General features: G+C 36.4%; 1 protein-coding gene across 3 annotated transcripts in view; it reads right to left on the bottom strand.

Moving 5' to 3' along the window:
• Positions 1 to 211: 211 nt before the first annotated feature.
• The window catches only part of ITPRID2 (ITPR interacting domain containing 2), a 37,782-nt gene continuing 14,681 nt past the window's right edge, over positions 212 to 23,312 (bottom strand). Inside the window, exons 9-18 of one of the 3 annotated variants that reach the window (XM_039239638.1) lie at positions 21,433 to 21,505; positions 17,489 to 17,577; positions 14,415 to 15,626; positions 12,262 to 12,339; positions 12,055 to 12,182; positions 11,504 to 11,654; positions 10,358 to 10,423; positions 8,978 to 9,442; positions 2,226 to 2,343; positions 212 to 1,354 (exon numbers count right to left, since the gene is read on the bottom strand). In XM_039239638.1, the coding sequence (XP_039095569.1) occupies positions 2,239 to 2,343; positions 8,978 to 9,442; positions 10,358 to 10,423; positions 11,504 to 11,654; positions 12,055 to 12,182; positions 12,262 to 12,339; positions 14,415 to 15,626; positions 17,489 to 17,577; positions 21,433 to 21,505 (2,367 nt within the window). In that variant the 3' untranslated portion in view covers positions 212 to 1,354; positions 2,226 to 2,238. The remainder of the gene's footprint in view (positions 1,355 to 2,225; positions 2,344 to 8,977; positions 9,443 to 10,357; positions 10,424 to 11,503; positions 11,655 to 12,054; positions 12,183 to 12,261; positions 12,340 to 14,414; positions 15,627 to 17,488; positions 17,578 to 21,432; positions 21,506 to 23,312) is intronic. The other 2 variants (XM_039239639.1, XM_039239641.1) reach the window with 2 other exon arrangements.

The following is a 23,312-nucleotide window of genomic DNA, read 5'->3' as shown; positions in this document are numbered from 1 at the left end:
AGATGAGACCAAGAGGTATCCGTACAAGCTCTTTCTCCAGGGTGGTCTTCTTAACTGTATTTTTCAAAGCTTCATAGAAGTCTCTGCAGGAAATGAGAACATTAACCTATTACCTATACGCTACAGTTCTTCTGGACCTTATTTGTTACTCAACAACTCTAATCCAAATTCTTCAAATTATAGTAAAAGAAAAGAAACTATTAAAAAGACATTAGGCAAAATAAATACTTTATTGTTTTATTTTTAGAAATCAGCCTTTGTGTGATAATTCAAACATTTATAAACCTTCTAGATATTCTTTCAAAGAATATTGTTAACATCTCAACCACTTTTGATTAAAATTTCACAAAGAAATAGAAGAATTGAAAATTATAAATGATAGAAGAATAATTCCAATAAATTTGGTTGTTACTTTACACATTTATTTAATACATACAAAACCAAACAGGAAACCACTTTCCTTTTTTCCCCCCTAAAAACAAACAGTTCTCACTGTTAAAACTGAATTAAAATCATCTATTTTGAGAACAAATCCAAATTACTTCCATTTTGAAAAAACAAAACCAGCTTATTCTTTTCTATCCATTCAAGTCAAAGGCTCCATTATTTTGGCAATACTCTACTTAATTAGTCTAAAAGACAGAAGAAATAACTCCTTATAAGAAGCCTCGACAATGCAAAAAATATAGTGTTTAACATAAGGCATGTTTCCAAAAGAAAAATACTACATAAGCTATAATAAAATTACATTTGTCTTGGAAAAGTAACAATGCTTACAGTGTAAGAACATTAAGTAGTTGTAGGTAACCTCATACAATTCTATCCTACTGCTATTAGTAACCTCCTCAAGAATTAAGAGCAATTTTTACAACAGAACAGTTTTTTCTTCTTGGAAGTGACACTAATTAATAGCAGTGGAGGGAAAATCATTGGTTGCTTCAAGCTCTCAAAAAATGAATCAGTTATTGCACAGTAAATACCTCATAGAGGTCAGTGTTTTAAGAAGCTAGTCTGAAGAAATAGGTTATTTATAAGTTGGTTAAATCTGGAAGTTTTCAAGTTTTAAAATTAATTCTACAGAGGGAATCAATTGGAAAATATTGACACACAAATAAATATTAGGCTTTCCAAATGGCTACAGTTTGGGTAGTTTAGAAAAGAAATTAAAGTCAGCAAAGTGCCTAAGTTTCTACGGACGTTTTTAAAAAAGATATGCATAGAAGAAATAAACATTGTACACTGTATACAGTAGCCCAGCTCAGCAGCAAATATCTTCTGAAGCACAAGTAACACCTCCACCAGTGTCTGTCACTGATCACTCGAACATCACACAGCTAACAGGATCCATGCCAACCTTGTAAAAGAAAGAGAAGTGAACATTAACTATGTTTCAAGTATCATTATTAAAATGTTCTTCAAAAGGAAATGAGAATATTCTCCAAGTAGATATATGTAAATATACATATACACACTGTGTGTGTGTGTGTGTGTGTGTGTGTATTATATATATATATATAGATAGATGAGTAGTAGACACATATACAGTATATAGTATATGAGTAGTATACACACAAACTTTTAGACAAAAATTTAAGATACTAAGAATCTGTAATTAATTCTCAAAATCTTGGTCCATAAATTGTATGCCTGAAATAGCACTATAATTAATGCTATCAAAATAATACCCAGGTTTGAAAGTTCTGATTTCCTTTTTTAAAAAAAATTTTTTTAATGTTTATTCATTTTTGAGAGCGAGAGACAGAGTGCAAGCTGGGGAGGGGCAGAGAGAGAGAGGGAGACACAGAATTGGAAGCAGGCTCCAGGCTCTGAGCTGTCAGCACAGAGCCTGATGTGGGGCCTAAACTTATGAACTGTGAGATTATGTCCTGAGCCAAAGTCAGACACTTAACTGACTGAGCCACCCAGGTGCCCCTTGAAAGTTCTGATTTCTTCAATTCCAGTACTAATTTAAGTACCATAATGAAATTTCAGTAAAATAACACACTATCAATAATCTCCTAGAAGTTATTATTATCAAATTTGACTTGCTTGCATTTCTAATGCAAGGGGTTGTAGGAGTTTTTTACATTGTAAGATACCACATTATATATATTCTAAAAATTATAATTTAACCAGAGATATAGTTCTGGGTACTAAGAAAACAAAGCATTAAAAATAAGTAGTAATTTATAATTAGCTAAGCAAAAACTTTCAGAAAATTTTACCTATAAATTCCATTTAATGATTATCTTGCTTAGAATTAGATGCTTTACTTGAAGACACTGCTGCCAGAAGTCCACTTACAATTTCCCGTCTGATTTCCCCAACAATAGACTCTTTAATCTAGAATAGGGAAAGAGAAAAATAAGAATTTAACAGTATGACCATAATCTACTTTTTTTGTTTTCAGAAAACCATAAACAGTATTTAATTCCTATAACCAGCTAAGCCATAGAGAAAACTACAGCCTTCATGTAAAACCCTCATGAAATACAGAGAGACAGTGAAGAGTCATGGCCATCTCTCCTCAAGCCCAGGACAGAGTTGGTGGTCACTGTGCAGTCTAGCATAATTCAGGTAACTCCATTATAAAACATCACAATTCTTAAGTTGAAAACATTAAAAATGTTATTTTATAGATTAAAAACTTCATTTACTTCATGGCACAAAGTAACCCAGAACTGTTTAAACATTCTAAGATTCACTTTTATGTTTCTTATTAATGTCTATTTTTGTTTGGTAATCAACAATATACTCAAGTGTTCTCATTGTTAAGAAAATTCATTAGTGGCGAAATAATATGCAGGTATGTTGCCTGTTTATACCAACTGAAAGTAAAGTATCTTAAGAAGTTATATATTATTAGGATCTAACACGCACATTTGAAGTGAAAAGAAAAAAGGAAATATTAGTACAATGCATTTGAAAACATGAGAAATGTCCTCTAAATAACCATAAACTCTAAAAAATAAAGTTTTCTTTAGTTGTATGGTAAGTTTGTCACTTGTCTAAAAACTTTGCTTCAGATAAGGATATACCGTTTTTTATTGTTGGAAAAGGCAAAGAGACCTAGGAACAATGACAATTTCATCCAGATTTTCTTGTCCAGATGCCCAAACACTAGACATGCCTATACATGCCTTTTTCTTTCTAATGATACAGCATCACCTCCAAATAGCTTTTTGTGAAGGCCTTAAATGTGGATTTCCTGAAATAAACTGATAATGTCTTCCCGAATTAGAACTTGAGACGCTTTCAAACCAGCTTTTAAAAATTCTACATTTCCACAGTTTCCTGTCAGCCTGATCTATTTCCTAAAATGTTCCTAAGTACATCCTGAACACATCTCAATTGAAGTCTTTCCAAAAATGGCTCTGTATTAATCTGTCATGCAAAACTGGTACATAATACATAGATTTATAGAGAAGTATTCATGGAAACAAATGCTCCTTAGTTACCCACCATCTGTATGGGAATATATTTAAATAAATGGAAGATTCTTTTACCTTCTACCAATATTTCTAAACTGTAAAACATCATGAAAGTTTGACTTTTGCAGTACTTGAGATTTGTTTGTAAATGAGTATGTGTTGGATACAAATATTATGAAAACCAGAATCTCTTAGCTGCAATGTACTATATGCACAAATACAATGGGTTGAATCAGAACCTCTCCAAATCTGTATTTACAAAAGATGATAAGCAGCATAGTCTTCCCAGTCCTGTCATTGCATGCAATATGGTAATTTTAACTTTCCTCGTTGTTTTTTGTTTTTTGTTTTTTTTAAGAGAGAGAGAGGGAGAGAGTGCAAGCAGGGGAGAGGGGCAGAGAGAGTAGAGAGAATCTTAAACAGGTTCCACACTCAGCATGTAGCCTGACACAGGGCTCGATCTCATGACTCTGAGATCATGACCTGAGCAGAAATCAAGAGTCGGACACTCAACCAACTGAGCCACCCAGGTGCCCCTCATTGTTCTTTATCATCCAAAAAAACAAAACAAGAGCCAAAAAGTATTCTTTTCAAACCAAAATATGTTCCAACGGTTTTTGAGGGGGTGGAAGATTACTAGAATAAAGCATAAAAGACGTGTGTATAATCTAGATGGGCACAAAATGGATATTGTTTCATAAAATATTACGAGGAAAATATAAAAAGTGCTCAGAGAATGGCAGACTTTAAAATAATAGGTCATGAAAAAGTAAGGGCAATTTCTGATGATCCTGAGGACGGAAAACTGGAGCAAGAGCAGCTTGGATGAGAGGAGAGCAGGGAGTGCAGCTCACAGATGGCTCCTACTAGGAACAAGGAGACTGGAACAGGAAGGGTGAGGCCACATGGGGAGCGTCCGTGCTAGGAGTGTTGTACTTCAGGGAGAGAATGGGTTTCACCAATGTATCCTGGAATAAAGTAAGTGCTTGATAAATGAGCGCACTGATGAGAGAGTGAGAGAAAGAAGCGAGAGAGCGAAGGCATGAGAGTGAGACAACATCCGACTCTAAAGAGAACAGAAAGTAGAAAAACAAAGGATTAGAGAGAGACCAGCACCAAAACCAACAAAATGCATTTAATAATTTGCTGAAGGAATAAGCATATGGACAAATAAGTTAGCTCCAAAGCCTCATATCCTACGGATTAGGAGTGAGAAAACTCCACTGGGACGGGAAAACTGCCTTTAGGAGAATTTCCAAAAGAAGCAGCACAAGCGGAGGACAGATGTGAGTGAGATTAAGAAAAGAATGCTCACTGGCAATATAAGCAGACTGCCTGCCAGTCTGAAGTGTGGGTACTACATCCACTTAACAGGCATCTACTGAGTGACTACTTCATGGCAGCCATCAGACCATGTGATCACTAAAAGACGTTATCCTAAGAATACAGACAAGCTATGTATTTACCAAAGTACACATTTCAAGTGTGTTAGATGGACTGTAAGAACCATACAGGCATGAACCAAACCTGGGAACTTCATTAAACAACAACAACAACAACAAAAAACTCTCTAAAGAGAAAAGCAATCTATGTTTATTCTTTGACATTTACTTCTGTTGATCTGCTTCTATGGCACATGCTCGTGTATTCTATTAAATGATCTTTTTATCTTTTTTTTTTTTAATAGTCTCAGGCCACTGTAGTTTTCCACCCTACAACATATACAATCTGTGAAAAATGGATTATGTTTAATCTGACAAAAGCTTTGTTACTGAATGAGTGTATTACATATTTGTCTGAAGGGACTTTCAGAATTCTTTTTCAAAAGAATTCTTCTGTATTAACACACTATAATGAGAGCACACTTTTTAAAAACTTCACATATGGTGAAATGATGAAAACAAAAGCGTGACAGACATCCTTGTTGTCATGCACCCATGAGTGCAGGAAGAAAACTTCCCTGTTAAGTATCTGCCAGACATGCCTAATCCTCACCTGTACAACTAACTGTTCAACACAAGCTTAAATCCTGCTGTCCTGAAGAGTGGCTTTGTTAATGACATCAGGGGCACAGAATTTACTGGAAAAGCAGAGTCTAATTTAATCTTCTTGGTGGCTGATACAATAGCTCTGACAAAAATTGGAATTCAGTACCATATGTATTTAGGCAAAAAGATTACGGATTTGAAATGAATGGAATTAAGATTAATCCAAAATTTACATATTTCATAAATAAAGTTTAACAGAACACCATTATAACTAAGCTAAGACAGTATCAACACAAATTATTTTTTTAAAGTATAAATGGCATTGGATTAACTTATTTAATAACATGTTTTCAAAGTGCTTCAAAATAGCTTATTTTCTTAAGTGCATCGAAGTTCTTTTTAACACCTTATTTGATCTATATAGTAGTTTGCTTGATAAATCTTTATTTGTAAATAGCAAGGGTAAATGTTATTAAGGCAAGTTCCTGTAGACTATGCCAAATTTGAGACTCAGGAGTTTCTAATGAACAGGTTTTGTAACAAATTCTGAAAAACTGCTCAGACATTTGCCTTGCATGTTAGTTTAAATGTCTTAAAAATTATAAGATCTTTTTATTTTATGGGAAGTTCTTATTAATGATAAAGTACTTCTGTTGGAACAAGAAACAACCATCTTTTCGATATGCTGTGTTATATCATCCAAAGAATTGATGTTCTGGTCTAGGAATGCTTTACTCCTAGGAAATAACAGCACATATCAGGTCACCTATTAACAACTTTAAAAATGAGGACTCAAGTATGCAAAAAGAAATATTTATGCCAAATGAGCAATATTAAGTTGAGTTTTCAAGGAAAACTTATAAACTAAAGCAAGCTTTTTTAAAAGGAACAAAAATATCACATTTCTAGAGAAAGAAAAAGTGCCTTTAAACTTACTTTCTCAGTCAACAAATATAGTGTGGAGAAAAGTAATTACTTAATTTCACTCAACAGTTGATCTTTGATATGACACATAAATAAGAATGGATTATAATCATTTGCACTTAACTGAGCAAGGTGGATGTACAGAGCTTGCTAAATGTTCACAAGTTTTACATAATGAACTTGTAAAAATTACATTTATAGAACAAATGAATATACAGAATTAAGACCTTTTATATGTTTTTTTTGTTTTGTTTTGTTTTTAAGTAGACCTCACGCCCACCACAGACCCCAATGTGGGGCTTGACCTCACCACCCGGAGATCAGGACCTGAGCTGAGATGAAGAATCCGACACTTAACTGATTAACTCACCCAAGCACCCTTAAGACCTTAAAGCTGATAATTCATGTTATGAAAAGAAATTATAAACATGTAGTCTCTTCTGATATAATGCGTATTTTTAAAATATAAATTTGTCTCAACATGACTGAAATATTAGGGAACGACTTGAGTATAGTATAATATAAATTTCACATCTGCTTATATGTAGTTTCATCCATAAGAAACACGGGACAAATGCAGATAACTGCATTCAGCTGAGCGCAGGAACATAGTATACAAAGTGCACACATATTAAACATCTACCAGCTATCTGAGGTCACTGTGTTAGAAGCCACACCTACCCGTATCTGCTTTAAACTTTCTGTTGGGTTTCATCTTACTCTTCCTCTGTTACTTTGCAATACCTCACAAGCTGTAATCCTTCCAAAGCCCAGTTCCACAAGCAAATTTCAGGTATTTTTCAAGGTCAAGTACCATATTGATTGTACTTATATATTTATTAACCATTTAACATGTATAATATTGTACTATTTTTGCTAAGTTTCTATCTTTCTAAAAATATGTCACTTACAAAGTTTTGGTTATTCTTCAAATTCTGTTTTTCAAATAAGTTCTGCGGTTTTTTTATACTGCACCAGTGTGCACAGCACAACAATTTTCAGGAATGTATATATACCATATTAGAGCAAAACAGACTGTATTTATTTGCAATGTACTTCTCAAGCTACTATTATGCAGCTATGAATGATGGCACCTAATACACATGAACTAATCTCTGGACTCTGAGGATCAATGGCCTATTTGAGGGAAGAGTCTGGTCTGCTACCACCATTCTTGACCTATAACCACTAGAAATTTGTTCTTTGTTACATTTGGAATGTAATTCCAAAAATACATGAAGGTCGTATTGCTGAATTTATTGGAAATATGGAAATTAAAAATAGGGAGCCACTGGCCCTAGTTTCTCTGGCCCCTTTTGACCTTTTCCATTTCTAAATTCTTAGTTCTTAAATACATATCAGATGTTTTCTGTGTAATTTTTGGATTGTTTCCTGAGTTAGTCTTGTCTGCCTTTCTACTACTCTTTAAGCTTAAGAATTTCATGTCATTCATTCATTTATTTGAAAGACAGACAGAGAGAGAGACAGAGAGAGAGAGAGAGAGGCTGAAAGCATGGGAGCAGAACAGAGGGGCAGAAAGAGTATCCCAAGCAAGCTCCACACTCCACACAGAGCCTGAAATAGGGCTCAATCCCATGACCCCAGGATCACGATTCAAGTCAAAATCAAGAGTCAGATGACTGAGCTCAACTGACTGAGCCACCCAGGTGCCCCAAGAATTTCATGTCTTACATGTATTTTTCTTTTAGCTCTTACAGAGCATATACTCATTAAGACTCTTATAAAATTATTTTTTTAATGTATAGGCTATCTCTCCCTTATAACTAATGGAAACATCTTTCTTATCATGGTTTTTAATATATCAGTGGTAAAAAAATATATTTGACATGTGGAATTTTTATCCTGTGCACGCTACTGAATTTTGTACCCACATACAGTGTGATATGGGAAAGAAAGGGAAAAAAGTAAAAGCCATCAAAACTTTTGATCTGTAGTCTCATTTTTTAAATGATATATACTATTCCTTCTTATTGCCAATTCCTAGTGCCCCAAACAGCTATTTTACTAATTTTCTCAATTAACTTTTGACCTTTGACTAATAATCTTTCTCATTTTTTAAAGTCCTTTTAGTAACCTATAACTATGGTTAAATACTTCAGGTTTACATACACCGCTATCACCCAGGATAAACCTTTTCATTCGTATTTCTTTCTTTGAACAACTCAAGTATCTTCCACATATCTCCACCCACTAAGCCAAATAGATCAAATTTTTTATACTTATTAAAATCGTAACACTATTTTCTCATGTCAATTGACATTATACAATGATGACTTTTAATCTTGAAAAAAAATCTAAATTGTAATCCCTTATTTTACAAACGTAGAAATAAGACATCTAAAGAATTTTGTCACATGTTTAGATATTTTGAATCCTACAAACACTTTTCATCAGAGTATAGAGAACTGCAATTATCTCACACTGGAGTATAAAATTTATAGAAATGCCACTAAAAACCTATCTTAATAGACATGAGCTAGATCAATGGGAAAGTTCATTTAAAAGTTCAAAAAATTACTGAATACAGTGAATCAAAGCAGTATCTTATAATGTTCAAGTAACATTATTATTCAACTCATATTTCCAGATACATTAGGCATAGATTTTACTCACCTCTCGTATGACTTGCTGCAACTCATCTTGCTCCACATTTTTATGCATTTCCTCAGCAGTTGGCATTAATGGGATGTTTCCATTCCTTTTTTCCACTTCAGATTTAGGTCCTACAGCCTCTGAGGCTTCTTCAGCTGCACCAACTTCCTCAGAACTTTCCACATCTGGAGGTGCCTGCACAGAGCCCATTCTAGAAGGAGCAGTGGGCGTCAGGGCCACTGATGCTCGAAATACTTTCTTGCTTGGTATCAGATGGCTCTTGGGTTTGCCCACTGAGTCACCACAAGGTACTCCAGTTCTTCTATTAGCATGAGAGGGACCAGAACATACAGAAGAGGACTCTGATGTTGCTTGGGAGAAAACGGATTCTGAGCTTTCTCCAGGAGGAATTTCAAATGCCATTTCTCCAAGTCCCATGCCTAATTCAGACTTCAGATAGGACTGTTCCCGCATCAATTCCGTGACCTGGAAATCAGAAAAATTGCAATTCTTCTCTCTTGAAATTAAGACTGGTAGTTAAAAGATTAAAATTCTAGATGAGATGATTGCCAAAAATCACTTAGCTTGTAAAGACATGATTCTAATTCATTCATTTAGTAACAACTCAGGGGCATTTGCAAAGATATAGGAAAAAGTAAATTCATGATGAGATAAAGCCATAAAATATGTAACTGGACTATACAGTGGGATGAAATTTTACTTGTTACCACATGGGTATCCAAATTACTTGTTAAGGAATAGTAAAGAAAAACAAAACAGCTACTCATAATGCTTCTGCCCTCAAATTAGCCAATTTAATTAAAATATAATAAAAACCTGGGGTGCCTGAGTGGCTCAGTTGGTTAAGCATCTGACTTTGGCTTAGGTTGTGATCTCATGGTTTGTGGGTTTGAGCTCCATGTCAGGCTCTGAGCTGACAGCTCAGATTCTGTGTCTTCCTCTTTCTCTGCCTTCCCCCTGCTCATACTCTGTCTCTCTCTCTCTTTCTCAAAAATGAATAAAAATTTAAAAATTCTTAAATATTATAAAAATCAGACTTTTGTTCATAAAGTAGTCCTTTTATAGATCCAACTACCTAAAGGATCTGGCATCAGACTGTGAAAGTACATTTCCCCTGCAGCACAAATTAAATACTTCTTATACTGCGTTACCTCCTTTACATCATAACAATAAATCACTATTCCAATTAACTGGCTTTCTAATAGTGGCCTAAGATAGCAATAGACTTTCATAAGTGCCAAACTCACTTCCAATCAATTTAGCTAACACCAAATTCCGTATGTAAAAACAAAAACCATTTCATCCACACTAGGGAAATTGTGTGTTTATGAAATGTTGTATCATTCCCTTCCCCAGTGATTTGAAAGGAGAGAGGCTTACTGGTTCCATTACATTCAATGGAGAAGGGCATGACAAGTTATCAGCGCTTCTACTGCCACACATTCCCTGAAAAAATAAGAACAATATATATATATGTGTGTGTGTGTATGAATAAGTTATTTCTTCAAATTGCAAGTGTTCCATAATAAAATGAATTGGCTAATTAGTGCCCTAAAACATTCTTTTATGTTGCAAAGATCACTTTCAACATGACATCCTATAAAATATGTTATTATGACTAAAGTGCATAGATGTTCTGAATCTCCACTGTCACCAACACACATTTCTCAGAATAATCGATTGAAACTTTTTATGGAAAACGATATCCCTCAGTGATAAATGATATTCTTATTCTAGGCTACATATATATGTGTAATACACACACATTCTTATTCTATTCCGTATGTGTGCACATATATATGTATGTACCGTACGGAGTCATTTATTGTTAACAAAATCAACTATGTCATTCAAATAACAAAGAGAAAATCTCTTTCAACATGTCAAAACAATTCATTTTATGACTGCAAAAGTAACAGCAAAAATAATCCACTGCTGAAGTTTAAATTTCATGGAAAGAAACATTAGAAATGTGAACAGCGATACAAAATAGTGTTTTATTTTCTTGGCTGTATACATGTTTTCTGCCTTTAAAAAGACCTCATTTGATTCTTTAAAAAACATAAAGACTGGAAAAGAATCCAAAATGAAGTTGAAATTTATAGGGAATAGTTATTTATTCAAAGGCAAAAAAAGCTGAGTGAAATATATACTTATGTTCTTGGCAGTTGGTTACGTGCAGTGATTAAAATCTAAATTAGTCATGTATTAACCCACTATCATTTTTCCTTTAAAACTCCTATAAAATTTTGTATTGCTCCTTATTCTTTATTATTAAGAAAATATGATTAACAATTTTCAATATATTTCTAAATATACTAAATATTTAACAGAAGAATCACAACTTGTACATTCAACTGACTTGTGGGAAAGGATCCTTAAACTTTCCACTTGCCTCACTGCCATTAAAATAAGTGGTTTCAAGTTAAGGCATCTGCCCTGAACTACACGGCCTTGACAAGTAAATGCTCGGTGAAATCCGCTGGCAGCCCGCAAGGCACCCTACCGCAAGAGCCGGCACCCTACCACAAGAGCCGAGGCCCGGAAGGGAGAGGGCATGCGCACGGCACAGAACTGCTCCTCCAGGCCCAGCAGGCGCTCCTCCAGCTGCAGCTCCAAGTCCTGAAGCTCCATTCGAACTGAATTCCTCAAACTCTGAAGCTGATCAACTTCATACCTGTTTTGGTAAAACGATAGGCACAAGGCTGAAAAGAGCAGTTTGGAGACTCACATTCACAACTCTCTCACAAACTATTAGAAGGTATGGAGCCTGCAAGTTCTGAAAATGAGCACAACAGTGACTGCCATAGGTGAGACCAGTAGGACAAATGGGCTTTCTTCCTCTACCCTCGCTCCCAAACAGTGAACAAGAGATGACAGCCACCGTCTTCCTCAATGCATGGAAAACAGCTCAATTAGTAAAACACTATGCCTGATTTCACTTACAGGGTTTCACAACATAAACGGTACACAGCAGTAGGCATAACATCCTGCTTTAAGAAAAAAAAAAAGGTTGACTATGCTTTTTCGGAATTAAAAACATTTTGAGTTACACTAAGACAAAATGAACTTTTTACCTTTCCTCCTCGGTCATATGATGATAAACCATGGTTTGCTGACGCAGCATTGCCAACTCTAAATCCATCATTTGCGTCCTAAATAAATTCAGGCTCCGCCGCATTACCTGGAGCTCCTGAAAAGTATTCTAAAATACAATATGACACAATTATACTTCGAAATCATACAAATTACTTCATAACACAAAAATCTAAGTAAGAACTTACTTCATACAGAGGTAGAACAGATGATTTCGGAGTACTATATGGAGCAGCAGCAAGATCAGGTCCTCTCGTCATAGGGTACTTCAAAAAGTAAGGGTATGAGTACAAATCAGTGTTAAAGTAGCTACTTTCAAATTATCTAAGGTGTTTGAAAAGGTGGAATTTGGGGTCTATATACCGTTCTCTTGGAGGCTACAACCACAAAAAACACAACTAACAACTCCACTTCCTATTGTAAGGAGGAACCAAATAAATCAGTCCCCAGTGCTACCTATATTACCCCTGTCTGTTTCAGGTAGAAGTCCATCTATTTGGAACAAAGAAGAGGCAAAGAAACAGGTATATTTCAAATGTACACCTTACAGGACTTCCCTCTTGCCTTGAGAAAGAAGAAAACAAAACTAAAAAATGAAGAAGCAATAGCAGATTTGGAGATTATAGGAAACTACTGAGTTGGCTGGACAGAGTAGCAGGCAATCATCACACTTGGTCACAGACATTTGAGCATCTACTATATCCATATATCACTATTTTAGACAGTGAAGAAAAAAGATAAAAGGAAGCACAAAAGGCATTCCCAGCCTTCCAGTGTTTTCAGTGTAAGAAAAAAAAAGAAGTGAGGAAAAACAATGTTGGGGTGGGGGAGGGGAGTGCTATGACGGAAACAAACAAAAATCTAGATTAGGTGAGTGACCCAATCCCGGCACTGATGAATCCTGAGCTGAGCCTTAACAGGAAAGAGCCCTTGGTCAGACAGAGAAAGGCAAGGGCAGGGGACTCCAAGTAAAAAAAAAATAAAATAAACAGCGGGCACTTCTATAAACAGACACTTAGGAACGTGCACCTATTTAGATGAGATTGAGAGTGTTCAGGGTGGCATGGCCGTAGCCGAACACGCACTTATTGAAAGAACTGCATGCAGTCTGACACAGCTGGAGCACACACATAAAGAATGAAACTGGACAGTCAGAGACAGGTCATGAAGAGCATCTGTCTACTCGGGGGTGGCAGGTGGTAAGCATATTATTTAGTGGAGTTACTGATGGGACTCTCAAGAGGAGAAGACCACATGTAGAGCAGAATAACAAGCTGGTCTAGAAAGAAAGGTACACAGAGCATAGGTGGGTTGAGCCCTGGAAACCCTGGAAATCTCACTCACACATTTTTATAAGGAGGAAGAAGAAATACCGACATTCTGATTAGACCGGGAGAAAATCATTAGGTGACCATCGTCAGGAGGATAAAATCTATATTTAAAAGAAACTATACTTTACCACTTAAGAAGGTGCAACTTTGATTTTACCTTTCCTAGTGGCTTCCTTCCTATGATATCATCATAAGAGACCTATTATATACACTGTAAGCCTCCTGACTCCTAGCTGAACACTGTGATCAGGACATTACACTGTCATTTTCTTTATTTCCTCAAACTGTCTAAACACAAGTAGTGTGGAGAGAGATTTAGAATGGCAACCTAAAGACAATTTATTTTCAAAGCTTTTCTGGGAAATTATTTGTAGCCCACCAACATATCTGAACATAATAATTTTCAAAGTGACAAGACAGACTATTTTTATTCAAATTCACACGTTACCTGATATTTTTCTTTTCTGGAGCAGTTCTAGTCTTTGAACCCAGTGGAAGCAGACTAATTGTGTGCCAGGAGAACAGCATCAGGAGTCAGTAGATGAAGGGGGAAGCTTAGTCAGACAGCTATGAGCACAGCCAGAGGAACACATGGTGACACAGAGGTCGAGGGAAGGAAAGCTTAGAAAGGAAAGAGGCAGTAAACATGGTCAAACAGCAGAGAAAAGGAGGGAGCATTTGAGAGGGAAGATATTTTCATAATAGATACAACCTGACTGAAAAAAAAAAGACAATGGAGGAGAGGCTAAAGAAGGGAGGTTACCTAAGGAGCAAAATCTCTTCTCTAGAAGGGAGGGAGATCATGAGCAGAGAAATTAACCTTGTTCAGGATTAATTACAGCTTTTCCCTTAAGACACGAGGGAAGAGTAGAGGAGGAGGGCAGGTTCAGAGGAGTTTAGGCATGTAAGACAATGAAGCTGAGGTGGCTCATGCCTGATGGGACTTTGCTTCTCAGCAAATTAAGAGGTGCTCAGAAGGGTAAAAGGAAAAAAGATTTTTTTTCTCATACCTGTGAAAGATTCTGCAGTGAGTTTCTAATATCATGCAGTACTCTTCGCAACTGCATTTCGATGGCAGAAGGAGGGTTCACAGAACACGCTCGGTAAGGATAGGCAGCATGTCGATGTGAGTTAGGACACCCAAAAGGGGCAGCGAAGGCACTACAGGTGGCGCCTGATATGCTGGGAACACTGTGAGTGCTCAGAGTCCTCACGTGCTCACACAGGGGCCTCTCCTGCCACTCTGAGTGGACAGAGTGAAGAGAACAGGTAGACTGAGATACAGGTGCCGGAGCATAGAGAGAACAGGAAGGAGTCCTTTGATGATGGCATTCCTCCAACTGGTTCACCTCACTCTGAGAGGCTTCTTCTTTCTTCACAGATGATGGAGAGATGAAAATAGTGGATTTAACTAAAGATTGACCATCGTGCTCAATCACCTCTTTTTCTAATTTCTGTTCCTCTTCAGGTGTGTACTTATAAGTGAAGGAGGGTGGACTGCATCTCGTCTCTTTTCCTGGAGACAACCGAACATTGACAGAGGATACAACTCTTACTGGGCTCAGTAAGGTGGTTGGTAAGGACTGAGACCTTCTTAGAGGATAACCAGCTTTTGCAAAGAAGTACCTCTGTTTTAATAGATCTTTCGACTTTATCAAGCTACGCCCTACTCTCTGATGAGACAGACTGCAAACCTTCATTTGAGCTCTTTGCAAAGCTGTATTAACTCTGTCCACAGAAGAGGGGGTCCCAGTTGTGTTTTCTGAGCCCTTCTCACTGCCTCTAGCCTCAATGGAAGCTAGTGATTTGAGAATATGGTGTGTGGTATACTGGGCAAATTCACATTCGCTGCTTTTATCCACATCACTTTCGGCACTTGGTTCCCTCAGCAGATCCACTGGCTGTTCTGGAGACAAATCCTCTTTCATTTCAGTAATTGCAGTAACATGGTCCCCTCCCCCACAGGGGGACTCTATGTTCCCTGCAGGCTCAACAGTCTCGCCCTGGGGGAAATCCTGGCTATCTGACCTTCTTCTATCAGCAACTGTTGCTGCCTTCTCTCTTCCCTTCTGAAGAGGGATCAGAGACTCATCTTCTGACTCGTGAAAATAAGGCTGGTCTTGTGCTGTTGGTGTGACAAGGTCTTCACCAAATGATGTGACTGTTGTCTCACTGTCACAACTGTCAGCGCTACTCCCCATAGCCTGCAAGGACTCATGAACCTGTGAAAGGAAAACAGGTGGAAAAATGGAGAATTTAGATAAGCGGGATCACTAACAAAATGCCAAACTGATATGCTGCTGTTTCTATACTTTCAGGGTCTCCCACCTTGGTGATGGCCCTGGTGCTGCTCAAAACGGTTTTTTTATTGCTCCTTGTCAGCAACTCATCCACTTTCCCACAAACCTTATTCCAGACCTTTACTATTTCCCTCAGGTCCCCTTTTCAGCACCCATTTCCTTTACTTCCAACACATGACACTGAGTTACTGAGAAGATGGACAGAAATTTCTTTTTTTTTTTTTAATTTTTTAATGTTTTTATTTATTTCTAGGAGAGAGAGAGCGAGCGAGCAGAGGAGGGTCAGAGAGAGGGAGTCACAGACTCTGAAACAGGCTCCAGGCTCTGAGCTGGCAGTCAGCACAGAGCCCGACGCGGGGCTCGAACCCATGAACCGCGAGATCATGACCTAAGCGAAAGTTGGACGCTTAACCGACTAAGCCACCCAGGCGCCCCAGTGATGGGTGGACGGAAATTTCTTAACTTTCTTCCCCAACACCTACAAATGTTCCCTCACCTCTCCCCACCATTCCTTCCTCTCTGTTCTAAAAGGAAATTGCTTTTTTTTCTAAGCAAATCCCCCAACCTATAGTCTGATCACATCCTCTCCAACACCAGGGCATTTCTGTACAATTTTATCCCAGATTTTTCTGCATCTGACAGTTTTCTTAGAGCTCCTTCCCTCAGCCAAACAACTTTCCTGAGTCATTCCCATTTGAAAAGACACAAAGACCTATCACTCATATTTGAAAAAAAAAAAAAAAACAGTCAACATCCCTATCTTCTTTTCCTTATCATTGATTTACTCTGCACTCATGCTTCTGCCTCATTTCCTCCCTCAAAACCACTCACTCAACCACTCACTTTCCAAAAAGCTGAATTCTTATCTTTCCATGCTCATGTCCACAGATTTCCTTTTTAAAAAGGCTCTGCTCCAACTCCTAGTTGTTCTGCCCACCGGATTATTCTTTTTGAGTCTCCTTAAACACTTCTCTTGTCTGTGTGCCCCTCAGGTACTGCGTTCCTGGAGGCTCTTTTAGGTTCTATTTTTCTCTTACCTCCAATGTTCTTTAAAGTTTGCTCACAGATATTTTAAACACTTTCAAAATGCTTCTGTACCTTCACATGCAAGGGCTCCGTGTGCTACACACAGAGTATAAACTCCTGAAGCATGAAGATTTGCCCGTTACCGGGGTTATCTAACACACTCTGCCACTGAAGCCATAGAATATCCAGCAAGCTATGTAACACAATCAATGTTAGTTATTAAATAAACAAACTGAAACAATAATGGGAAAATACAGGAAAAGTATCAGACAGAATAATGATCAAAATAACCTCTGCTGACTGGAAGTCAAAAATAAAGAAGGAAAAACTATTTTTGTTTTTAAATGTTCTGTCAGAGAGGGGACACCTGGGTGGTGCAGTTGGTGGAGTGTCTTGTCTGACTCTTGACTTTGGCTCAGGTCATGATCTCATAGTTGGTGAGATTGAGCCCACATCAGGTTCTGTGTTGACAGCATGTAGCCTGCTTGGGATCCTCTCTCTCCCTCTCTCTCCACCTCTCCCCAGCTTGCATGCATATACTCTAATAAACAAACATTTTAAAAACTGTATAAGTGATTAGTCAGAAAGAATTGCAGAATTAGTGAAAACTAAAGCATGTAATCAAACGCTTAGAGAACACTTGCATCCTAGAGTTTTATTCTTAGTGTTACTTGAAAAATAAAGATTAGACAGATACTGGAAAATGACTTAAATAGGAAGAAGTTAATCATAGTGCCTACTACAAAAGAAATTTTTACCTGAAGATGATTAAGGGAGAGGCAGTCTGTTGAATCTTCAGCAAAACCACTGCTATCAGAGTGCTGACTTGCAGTACGTAATAGATGATCTACCAAAAAAGATGTAGTTAGACAAAACTGCTAAATAGGATTTCATTGAAAAGATCTTATAGATATATAATTCCTAACAGATGTATGATACATATTGATTCCTTCTTAGAAAAATATGCATCACTTATGCAAAATGTGGCTTCAAAGCACAGAAGGTTACTTGAATTCAACCAAAAACTGAAACACATCTATCAGAAAATCTCAGTGCTCAGTTGTTAATTATTAAGTTCCAGTTTTAATATATTTTGGTAAATCCGATTTCTTATCTTTGGAGAACTGGCTGAAAAAAAAGAATCACACTAATAAAAACAGAAATCTCAAAGTAAACCACTTCCATTATGTAAATATATTCAGCAGGTGAAATTAGAAGTTTAACTGTAGTGTGCAAAAAGTTCTATTATTTTTCTAATAATAAAATAATAAAATGAGAGTATATGCATGCCAATAAATTAAATAATTTGCAAGCAAGAGTACTTAAATGTTTCTGATGTTTCAAATGATGCAAACATTTCTAAGTCAGGAAACAATGATTTCCTAACAATCACATGAAACTCAAATAGGTTCAACTGATACATAATATTGTTAATCTTATAAAAACCCTGTTTGGTTTTTGACCTAAAAACTCTAATTCCTGGTTAGAACAACCTGGAAGCATTTTTTAAAGGAAAAAGGCCAACTAAGAACAGCAAGGATGATCACATGCCCATCCACACTGCAAGTTCGGGAGAAACTTTACATCTATTACATTTACTAAGGGAGAAGCTTCATGAGAAGGTTAAGTTCTGCAGAACTTCAGAAGCATCAAGCTAGGGGCATGTGGGTGGTCCAACTGGTTAATGTCCAACTTTTGATTTTGGTTCAGGTCATGATCTCACAGTTTGTGGGATCAAGCCCCATGCTGGGCTCAACTGATAGTTTGGAGTCTGCTTGGGATTCTTTCTCTTTCTCTCTCTGCCCTTTATCAGCATGCATGCATGCTCTCTCTCAAAAAAAAAAGTTTAAAAAAAAAAAAAAAATCAAGCTAAACAAAGTGTGTTTACCAAATCCACATTCAAAATTTCAGTGATAGAAAGAACTTGACAATATATTTGAATAAAATCCAAAATCAATTAAAATTTGGCTAACTTTGAAAAATATCCCACTTGTAGCCTCAGGTTCAATCTAAGAGTATCACAGATGGAGTAATTTTTTCTCATAATTTAAAATAACTCTGTAATATTGTTTTGAAGTGAACAAAACTGCATAATGAGATAAGAAATTGATCCATACCTTTGATAAGTCTAGGTAAACCAGAACAATTGTGAAACTGAACTGGAATGAGCTGTTACCATAGGTACTAATTATGTATTATATCATTTGAGAGAATGATTAACATCTTAACGTCACAGTAGTTATCACCATAATTATGTGTGCATGTCTTTTTTTTGGACTATGAGTCTTCTGAAGACAGAAACCTCATTTCTTCTATTTTGTATCCTAATACCTAAAACAATTGAACAATAAAAAAAAAAAAAACACTTATGCTGAATGAAACAATGATAGCTTTACTCTTAAAGCAACAACAAAATTAAACAGTCCATTACAGGATTTAGAAGTGAAACTGCCTATCTGGTTGGACAAAGGGCAACTGCTGGAGCCCAGGGAAGCCAGCATGATCAGCTCAGCTCAGGTCTGTTTTATCTGCAGAGGAGTACAGTCTGTGCTGAGTTCACAAAGACTAGGCTAGATTATAGACTACTCAGGCTTCACAGCAGAGGCTGGGCCATGGAAAGAACAAGGAAACCTGGGTTCAAGTGCCTACTTTATCACAATAAGCAGTAACTTTTCTCCTCCACTAAATATAATAATTCTTCTATCTATCTCACAGGGTTACTTCAGGAACTAAGTAGGGTGGAGGCGAAACTATTCTGTAAACTGTAAATCACAACCTATGTTCTTTAGTCAGGTATTTCACAAAAAATACCACTGTCCACAGAAAAAGGTGGAATTGAAAACAATCAGGTCTCTGTCCTAACTGAAGAGCTATACCATTATTTCTAATTAAAAACCAGGACATTAGAGCAAATCATTGTGAGAATAAAACAAAACCTAGAATTTGTATTGTCCAATATCATAAAGAAATAGAACAGAACACCTGTATACTCTGCAGGACTAAAGAAAGTCTTACATCTTTTATAATAAGGAATAAGCTCTTAACAGAGCTTAGTGAATGTTAATTTTGACAAGAGTTGAGTCACTAAACTTCTCTAGGCTTAAGTATTAAATCCCAGGACTGGATAGGAGAATTAAGATCATTTTGACTTCAAAAGTCCTATCACTAAGGTGCAAGTATTTTTTTTTTTATACATGTACTATATGCACTTGTACTAAACTTGTGAAATGAAAATTTTACCACTGATTCTAATTCTGTAATTATAATTAATCAAAGATACCTGCATATCACTATCAAAATTTGACACAAGCTATGTTCAAAAATGATTGTAACACGGTATTGTTCCCTTTCCCTCTCATGCACACACAAAACCATTTTACTGTTAATTTACAAAAATGCGATTCATAAAAATGTTAACACTTTTACTTATGCCACCAGAAATAAGAGACCTCTCACTGGTATGAGGAATAAGCTCAGATGTGGATACTAACCACATTCTGTCTTTTCTATGACAAGGAGCTTGCTCTTGAGAGATGCTGAGGTACTTCTACTGGTTTTAATATCTTTTCTGACACAAGGCAAGCTGCTTTTTCCAATGTATCGTTGTCAACCTAACTGAAGGAAAACTTTCTTGATGGCTGGGAAGCCTGCCTTATGGCTCAGAAACACATACATATATTCCTGGACTCAAAAAGGGGACAAAAATTAAACAGAAAAGCTCTTTTTGTGTCTGACCAGAACTGTAGTAACCTAGTGAGAGAGGAATGCTTGTGTCTTTGCGCCACGATGCAATAACAGAAAACCTATATGCAAATTGTCTCTTATGAAGTCATTTCAGAGATCAGAAGAGAACAAACATGCAATTTCCTATTCCAGGAACATACATATGATCCTTGTTTAAAAATGGAGGAGGGCACTTGTTGGGATGAGCACTGGGTGTTACATGTAAACCAACTTGACAAGAAACTATTTAAGGAAAAAAAAAAACACAACAGGGTGGTTCAGCATGTGTAAAGCTTTAAAAATAAACAGCCACTGTTAGTGGCCACTTTAACTTCTTTCCTTCTCTCTCCTTTTCTCTGAATCTCTAAAGCTTTGTGATTTTAAATATCAGACAAGTTTTTCTTGTTGCAAATTAAAAGTGAAAGAAATGAATTCAAAGGCTCTTTGGTCAAAAATTAATAATTCAAGAGAAGAATGGTAATCTGCGGACAATCACTTTTGACCCATAGTTTAAATTGAACTTAAGTAGCTTTAACCATTACTGAAAGGTTGGTATTTTTTGCCAGAGGCATATTCATGTATATACTTAGGAGACATGTTTAAATAATGAAAAGCAGAGGTAGATAATACAAGTGTATATTTCAACCACAACCATGTTAAAAGTAGGCCTGAATCTGTTGCTCTATCACATCCCATCTAGCCCTTATGCAGAGTTGAAAAATAATTAGAGTACACAGAACTGGATTTCAGGATAAGCAGATGAATATTATTTTACGGGCACAAAAGTCTTCAAGTAGATACAAAAAATTCTATAACCGAAGTATAATGAAGCATCCATACCTGGATGCTTAAGGTTGAGCATTTTAACCTTCTTTCACACTTACAGTTACTCAAGTACTGATAAGTAAACCCCCTTTCCAGACTAATGAGTGACGCTTTGGTAATGTGCTTGGGAACTAGTGGACATTAGTCAACTTACCTCTTTTTGATTTGTTGAGACCTAGTTGGTAAGCAGCTGGAACATGGGGAGCTTCTCCCTCAGTACTTTGAACCTAAAGAATTGTTTTAAGCAGTTAAAACTTGAAACATCCATGGCAAAGAAGAATACCTCTTGATAATTACTTATTAAACAAATCAACACAACTAAAAGGGTACCAAAACTTTGTATTTAAAAAAGGTAAAACATCTCAAAATTGTGAGAGTGTCTCATATCTCAATTTTATAGCCAATTTTCTACTTAACAATAGGACTGAATGTCTGTAGCGAGCAACGAAAAATGACCACATGTATAAACTAATTCATTTAAAAAATCTGCTATAAATAAATAATTGATCCCTTAGAAAAAGTTTTTCTCTAAATGTTAAACTTCAAAGTGTAAAGCCAATCCCAGGAGAAATGCCAATGACTTTGCAGCAGACCATGACTGACATACAGCTGAGGCAATTAGAAGTTTTGCATTTTTAAAAAATTGCATATCATGCTCCCACTAGAAAATTTTATAAGATCCCTCAAATTCTGAGGTATGAAAAACCCCTCTTGTATAAGACTGCTTTGTCCTAACATAAATGGTCTTGTAAGGTATAAACTAGTAGTTATAAAAAAAAAAAAAAAAAGAAGTATGTTTCATTACAGAACTAAAATTTTGAAAGATGGTCCATAAATCCTCCCTGAACACTATATTCAGAGAAGGTATCAAACCCAAAAGTTTTCTTTTTATACTATTTTCCCTCCACCTGTACAAATATAATTTAGGAATTTTCAGATTCCTTATTCACCACACCTACCCATTCTGCAAATACTCTATTTTATATTTAAAAAAATGTTAATGTTTATTCATGAGAGAGAGAGAGAGAAAGACACAGTATGAGCGAGAAAGGGGCAGAGAGAGAGAGGGAAACACAGAGTCTGAGGCAGGCTCTAGGCTCTGAGCTGTCAACACAGAGCCTGATGAGGAGCTCAAACCTGCAGGGATTCCTTCAAGGACAGACTGTCAGGGATCATGACCCGAGTGGAAGTCAGACACTTAACCAAATAAGCCACCCAGGTGCCCGTGCAAATACTCTATTCCAATGTAACTAACTCTATACTGAAAATAAACATTTGGGGAGGCTAAGACACTAATTCCTAACACTACTTTGCAATGATTAGTACTTAAAATAATAAATAACATCCTACAAAAGTAGGCAAACTAGCCAAACAAGGTTTTCAACCTTGAACGAATGAGAAAGCAATCAGCAAACAGGTTTTAGGTAGAACTCTGGTAGTTTTGAAGTATGAACCCCTTCAAGAATAAGAAATATTCCATAGGAATGAGAGTGGAATGACAAACATGAAAAAAATGCTCAAAGGTTAAAGATATTATTACCCAATATAAAAACTGCCCTGATTTGTGATATTTTTGTTTCTAACCAGTTTCATGAATCCAAAGTTCATGAATCTTTTGAGAAATCACACGCACTGGTCATAAAAAAACCATGAGCTATAAATCATTATAGAAAATGGTTTCTAACCTCTTTGTTATTACTCAGAAATTATGTATATGATATATTCTTCAAAATAGCAGACATAAGTTCAACAGGAAAACCACTGTTTTGTGTGCAAGGAAACAAAATGCATTTTCTTTTTAAATTCAACAAAAGCTCTATTATTAGTCTCTATTCAGGCCTACCCTACTTGAAACAGAAAGAAGTTTTCTGTTAAAGTAAAGATCAAACAGACCGAAGAAGTATAACAGAAATCCAAAAGCATCTTTAATTTTATTCTAGGATTCTCAGTTAAGGCACAGCATTGTGATATACCAAATTATATTCTCTTCTTCAGGCACAACATTATTATACTGTGTTCTACAGAGCAGCAATA

The sequence above is a fragment of the Hyaena hyaena genome, unplaced genomic scaffold (genome assembly GCF_003009895.1).
Source record: "Hyaena hyaena isolate Hyena2069 unplaced genomic scaffold, ASM300989v1 scaffold_159, whole genome shotgun sequence".
Taxonomy (NCBI): Eukaryota; Metazoa; Chordata; class Mammalia; order Carnivora; family Hyaenidae; genus Hyaena; species Hyaena hyaena.
The sequence above is the reverse complement of the archived record's forward strand: the minus strand, read 5'-3'. Positions and strand labels throughout refer to the sequence as shown.